The 6,859-nt window shown below is 37.4% G+C and overlaps 1 protein-coding gene across 2 annotated transcripts in view; it reads right to left on the bottom strand.

Annotated features, from left to right (window-relative positions):
• Positions 1-225: 225 nt before the first annotated feature.
• The window catches only part of GYG2 (glycogenin 2), a 31,828-nt gene continuing 25,194 nt past the window's right edge, over positions 226-6,859 (bottom strand). Inside the window, exon 9 of one of the 2 annotated variants that reach the window (XM_043537758.1) lies at positions 226-5,524. In XM_043537758.1, the coding sequence (XP_043393693.1) occupies positions 5,363-5,524 (162 nt within the window). In that variant the 3' untranslated portion in view covers positions 226-5,362. The remainder of the gene's footprint in view (positions 5,525-6,859) is intronic. The other variant, XM_027825613.3, reaches the window with a different exon arrangement.

The raw sequence follows: 6,859 nt of genomic DNA, 5'->3' as shown, positions 1-6,859 counted from the left end.
AGCATGGAAATTTTAGTCTAATTTTAACTGATTTTTTTAGACAAAGGATCTAATCTACCTGGATTTCACTAAGACATTTGATACACTTCCACATGGGAAATTATTAAACTGGAGAAGATGGGGATTAATATGAGAATTGAAAGGTGGATAAGGAACTGGTTAAAGGGGCACTACAACGGGTCATACTGAAAGGTGACCCGTAAAGCTGGAGGGAAGTGACTAGTGGAGTTCCTCAGGGATCAGTCTTGGGACCGGTCTTATTCAACATTTTTTATTAATGACCTTGGCACAAAGTGGCTAAATTTATGGCCATGTTATACAACCCAATTAAAAGTTGATGTTGGAGTGGATCAGAGATGATGTGATGAAATGCTTGTGTCACCATTTTCAATTAAAACCTTTAAGAAAGTTACCCATTTATTGGTCAGCAAAGACAGGTGGGGAAAAAAAGTTCACATGAAGCAGTCTGAATTTCTAATGTACTGAAAATTCAGAAGACATAAGAAAATAACTAGTTTTGGAGGGATATTTTTTAAATGACCGCCATTTATAATACCCCAGATACACCACAGAAGAAAAAAAATAGACCCAAGCAAACTGTTTTATGTATTTATTTGATAAAACTGAGGTAAAATACTTTCACACAAATGCAAAAACAAAAGTTAAAAATCAATGAGAAGATTTTTCTATTTGCTGACCATCTTCTCATTGATGTTATTGGCCAAAAAAAATATCACAAGAATTCGAGATAGCTGAAGTTATAATTTATCCCCAGTAGAGGAATTGACCAGATAATCAGATCTGTTAAAAAAAAAAAAAAAAAAAAAAAACAGGCACATTGCAGACATTTTTCTACTGAACCAACACCATTCCTGGCCTAAGGAAAGATATTAGACTCACTGGAGCCCTGGGAGAAACTAAGGAGTGGGCCCTAGCCCACCTCCCTTATCTGCTCACACATTGGATTTCTGCAACATTTCTGAAGCCAAAGCCTGAGCCCTGCCGCACAGGGCTGAAGCTGAAGCCCAAGCCCCAGAGGGTTGAAGCCCAAGCCCTGCCACACAGGGTCCCCTGTGGAGTGGGGCCCCAGGGCAATTGCCTTGCTTGCTGCACCCTAACGGCAGCCCTGCCTGAGGCTTGTAAATAATACCAACCACTATTAACGATACAAGTTCCTATTACTTAACAGAATACCAGTGGAAATAAGAATTAGGTATTTTTATGTTCCAGCTTTGCAAAACAAAAATAGATGTAAAATTCACAGCAAAATACAGGAGGGACTGCCCTGGCATGAGGTTAAACAGTCTTGCTACTTTCCAAGAATATCCGAATTGAAAGGCATCAGGCATGATGTTAGGAAATGGATGCAAGAGATATTTCAGGGATAGATCTACACACTCCTATTACTATGGTACTGGGGAAATGACCTGAAGTGTTCTCCGCTTGTGGCCCACCCACACCAGATCCAAATTATTAAGCCACACAATTGATAGTTACACTGCAAGTGAGAATTACTCTGATTCTAGCTGGGATTAACTCTTTTGATCATAAACATGTGAGGGGAGAGACCGATGAGCAGGTTTTAATTAAATAAAGATGTCCCCTTTAAGTGAAAGGGGGACTCTCTCACATCAATAGCTCCTTGAGAGCTTTATTTTAATATAGCCTTTCAAAACCCCATTAATTGCTCGTCCAATCTGTGTCAAGAATGGATAGCAGGAGCTCTTTATGCCAGTCATTTACCTCTATATCCTTGTCATTATTACAGCGTGTCCAGTAGAGACAAGAGGTAGGTCTCTACCTACCAGCCCTTCCTAATTGACACTGAGAAAAGATCTGTTGTTCAAGGGAAAAATCCACCCCAAAGCTCACTCTGACTACACCAATGCCTCTTACAGAAAAACCCTACTTGAATTTCCCACATCATCTAAGTGGACACTCTACCACTTTATTGTTCACCTCAGTAGATTCCCACTGGACACTGGCAACTATATGTCAACACACTTTTTGAAAATTCATTGTCTACACATTTAGTAAATACGTACTCAGCTCTCTAACAAATAACCACTCTCTTGAGTTTTTCTTGAAACAAAATGAGATGACAACTTGCAACTAAACAACATTCTCATGTGAAAAGAATATATTCAGTCACCGTGGGGAAAAAAATACAGACAAAAGAGAAACAAGTCGCAATTTCATTTTATAGAAAAAAATGAAGTCAAAACAATGAGTGGAAACTCAATCAGTCCACGAGTAGTGATTGAAAAACTTTACGCCTACTAGCTATCACTAAGCAGACAAGCATAGCTTATGTTTGCAAATACTGTTCACCATACTACTGACACCAGAATACCAATTTAATAACAAACATTTAAAAGTAACCAGTCACTCAAGAAGGATACTCCCCAGCCACAATGGAAATTTGAACTGTAATCGTGCACCAGCCCTGTAATGGACATGATTACTTCAAGCCTTTTCCCTTTCTGATTTCTCTGTGCGACATTCACTTTAGTGCAAAGACTATTCATCACTTAAACACATTAGGAACGTAAGTGGTGTGTACAGACTTGGCTGAGCCTTCTGCTCTGCGGGAAGTTTCACTGTTTGATTCTGTACTTACGGATAGGAGTCCTGATCCTTATTTAGATGGCAGTGTAGAACTTCAGTGACATTGGTAACAAGTGACCATACAAAATATCATGAAGTTGTTAATAAGCAGAGCCTAACAAACGTCACTTCCATAGATCAGTTCAAATTCACAAGACTTGGTGGAGATTCAGACCACAGCTACAAAACAAATTCACACTACATTCCTACAGTCAAACTTGCTCTAAAAAGGTATTGTTCAACTCTCGCCCCATGATATGCGTCCAGCCTCTTTCAAATTCACTATAGTTGCAGTCTGCCATTGAATATTTGGTTCCCAGATCAACGTCACTTCATTCTTCCTCTGTAGTTGGTATGCAACCACAGAAATTACCTTGAACCATTAAGCTAACATGAGCAGAATTTGCCACTGCCAGGTGCATTAGTACAATATGGGTGTGATTTTCAAAAGCAACTATTAAGCTATTCCTGTCCTATATAAGGATGTAGGAGCACTTTTGAAAATCATATCGTACATGTTTCAAAAGAACACAACTAGTCTAAGGAAGCCAAGCACAAGTGACTCAAATTTCTTCCCTGTGCACTATTCTTCCTGAGCTCATCCTCCTCAGTGTTCCAATAGGTTGGGGGGAAAAGCATCAACAACTGGACCAAATCCTTTCTAAACACCAGCCGGAAAAGATGACAAAGATTTCTTTCTAAATATTAAAGATGAATTTCTCATTAAGTACATGTTATTGTGGTACATCAGACATTCCTATAAATCTAGTTTTCTTGGAAAAATACTGTAACCACCACAGGGTGCAAATTTACATCCTAGCTCCCTTCAGATGTGCTCCCTGATCCCTCCTTTCACTTTAATACTTAACGGTAATAAACCTACTCTGAAAATCTTTTAGAATTACTGATTTTCCCTTTAAGTCAGTAATTTCCCCCATAATCTAATTAACATGCCCAGTAAGATGCAGTAGTAACTGTACATAATGTAGCTGCACAAAACATGAGTTCACTTTTTTTTTTTTAAAAAAGTCTTTCCATTTAAACAATCTTCAAACTGTTTAGGTCGCATTGGCAATATTCCTCATAAAACTGAGAATTCTCTTAAACACTCAAATCACTTCACTAAGAGTAAATAAGAGACAAGATGGGTAAAAGTGGAGGTAGTTAGACTCATGAAAGTGAAAATTATTCCTTACAGACACATTTAAAAAAAAAAAAAAAAAAAAAAAAAAAAAAAGGTTTCAAATGTTTTCTTTCTTCCACTCCTTTGGATTCTCTTGCTGCTTTCCTAGTGGATTAATTTGTGCAGGATTCTGGGGGGAAAAGAAGCTACTTTTTCTTTTCCTCAGTAGAATTCTGTGTACATTCCTCTTACCAAGGAGCGATAAATTATGCCATTGATTTTTTTTTTAAGCAGAGTTCCCAAATGATTTCATTAGGTAGTTCTGCAACTTAAAAACTGGTGACACAATATGACCCCAAATGTTTAAAGAAGTCCTGCATCAAGTGTTGTATAACTCTAATTTCCAGCTCTGGTAATGCCAGAGCTGAAGTTTCAAGATGCAATGCAAGAGTTACCAAATTAGAAAAATCTGTCAAGTTTCTCGGTCTTCTGAAATGTATTTATTTTTATTTAACAACGTGATTAAAGTTAAATCTGAAGGCCCAAATCTGCAAAGCAGTACCCTCACAAGTATAGTTAATACAGCAGAGTCCCACTGACAATAACTATACACACAGTTGTATCGGTTTCTGGAAATAGGTCCTTAGTTTTATTAATTATTATTAATTTATTATTAATAGCTGTTTTATTAAATAGGTGTCAGTTATCTGTCTCAGATGCACACAAACTGCCTTCAATATAGAAAAATACCATCTAATGGATTTAGTGCCTTTGTGAAATGCAGTTTGGAGCACTGGTAAACAAATTCATTTAAAGCACCAGAATGAGGCAGAACAGCTGTTCGTTATGAAGGCCTATAGGCCTATATAGTGTTTTTTTTCCTCTCTCAATAATAAAACATGAGAAACCCTGAATATACAGATTAAGGTAACATAAAAATCCTGTAGCAGTTTATCGCAATGATCCAAAAGAAACTAGTAACACCATTACCATCTATTTTAGAGTTGTACTGTTGCCCATTAGCTTTGTACCTGGGCACCTTCCACCTAAAGTAGAATAGCAAGAACAGAGCCCCCAGTGGACTTCTTGAAGTATCCAGGCGAAAGCCTAGCACCACTGAAGTCAACGGGAGTTTTGGCATTGATTTCAGTGGAGCCAGAGTTTTCTCCTTTGGATTTTCTCTTTGTCAGCTTATGTATAATCGTTGATGGTGTGAATGTCACTTTGGTTTCGGTGGAAAAGCTTTTCATAAAAAAGCTTTTGCAGCATTTTCTAAAGGTGGAAATCCTCTAGACTAATCTAATCTCCTCTGGAAGTTTAATGTTATCAGTTCTAATATTTTGGATATTACTGCAGAATACTATAGGACTTTTTCCTTAATGCAGGGATGTCAAGTGGAGATGTCACAATTTCTGCACTACTACTTCATGAGGCACTATTGGTCAACAATCAATATGAGGCACACACCAGAGTTAAAAAGTTAGTGGTGCTATGTTTGCAATTTTTTTTCTTAAAATAGAGGAGGTCCATTTTAACTTCAATATCAAAGGAAGATAACAAAACATCCCAGGGGTTGCATGTACACCATAAACGCAAACAGTGGCTGGTCAATATATTGCATTACAATTAAGTCTACTTTAAAAATGTATCCAATTTCTTTTTAATATGTTCAAAAGCATCCTTCCCCATGTAGTCCATGCGACCTTCCTCCCACTTCTTCCGTTCATCTTCTGCATTTGGCTCTTCTGGTTTGAGCGGAGTGGACAGCTCAGAAATATGATGGGTAGACTCATCCTAGGAAAGGAGACAGGACAGGGCAAAGCAGTCACTTCATTAGCCTTAAAAATCAGTTTCTAAATTGTAATTATCCAAACCAAAATTATCTTGAAGACATTGTGCATTATGATTTCCATGATGTGGTCACATTTTCGCAGCTGTATCACTTGGCAAAGTATCTTTGAAAGAGTCAAACAGATTTCCTTGTCTTAACTCACAATTTGGCAAATTCAGAAATGCCAACAAAAAATGAGGTTTTTAATGAGGATACATATGAATAACGCTTTATGCCTGTGCAGAGTCTGAATAACTTTAGCAGGACTCCACATGGACGGAGGTATCTACACTAGCAGATCCCAGTGCCAGGCTGGGATCATAGTTTTGTCTGGTCTCCAAAGAGTTAATGGACAAGGCAGTAAGAACTCAGGCTAGAAACAGCATTTGTCAGACACCAGTCTCACTAACCATCCTGAAGCTCTTGTAAATTTTAATTAAAACAACGACCATTCAATGCACAGATAGTTTGCTCCTCTGAGGGATATTTCAAATTTGCTAATTTTGGTTTGGAGACTCTATTAGCAAAGGTTATTATGTGAATAAAAGATAATGAACAAGTACTGATAATTTAATCAATTAGAGGGAAATTAATATACTGTGAAAGGAATTTCATTTCTGTAATACCTATGATATACCCACCCTGTTTCACATGCATGACTTAAACAAAATCAATATTCCAGACTGACCTAGGACCTCACCCTGTATTCCACTACTCATACAAATAGCCCTTACTCAGGCAAGTCTGACGATCCAGAATGCAACCACCAATTTTCATACATTTTATCTTTGATATATGCTATCTGTAACAAACTGTTCTGTTTGACTCCAGATGAAGATCTAAGAGATCTTCCTTTCTGGACATGTCAATTAAGGATCATTTCTGTAAAATCAAGTATAATGTAGGGAAGAAAAATTATTAATTGACCTGACAAAGTAGTCCGTAATAAAAACCAAGGATCAGATGAATATATAGTAAAGGGCAGAATGTAAAAATTCCTAACATCTGCTTAAATAAAATCTATACGTAGAGATGACGCCCAATGCACAGGTTAACAGAGATTTTACTTTACAGTATATCATCCATCAAGTCATTCAAAGGATAAAGTGAGAATTCAAGTAAAAAAATAGACCGTCTGACAAGCAGAAAAGGATGGAACAGTTCGTTCAGTTTGAGAGTGCTGCCTGCTAAATGACTTCAATCTTAATTTTCCTTATAGCATGACATAACCCTTAAGTAATAATTAGGGGAAAAAGCGTGAAGCTATTTACTGTAGTGCCTCTCCAAACCATGGGGGC

This window comes from Chelonia mydas, chromosome 1, assembly GCF_015237465.2.
Source record: "Chelonia mydas isolate rCheMyd1 chromosome 1, rCheMyd1.pri.v2, whole genome shotgun sequence".
NCBI classification, from domain to species: domain Eukaryota; kingdom Metazoa; phylum Chordata; order Testudines; family Cheloniidae; genus Chelonia; species Chelonia mydas.
Note: the sequence above shows the minus strand (reverse complement) of the source record. Positions and strands in the feature narration are given on the sequence as shown.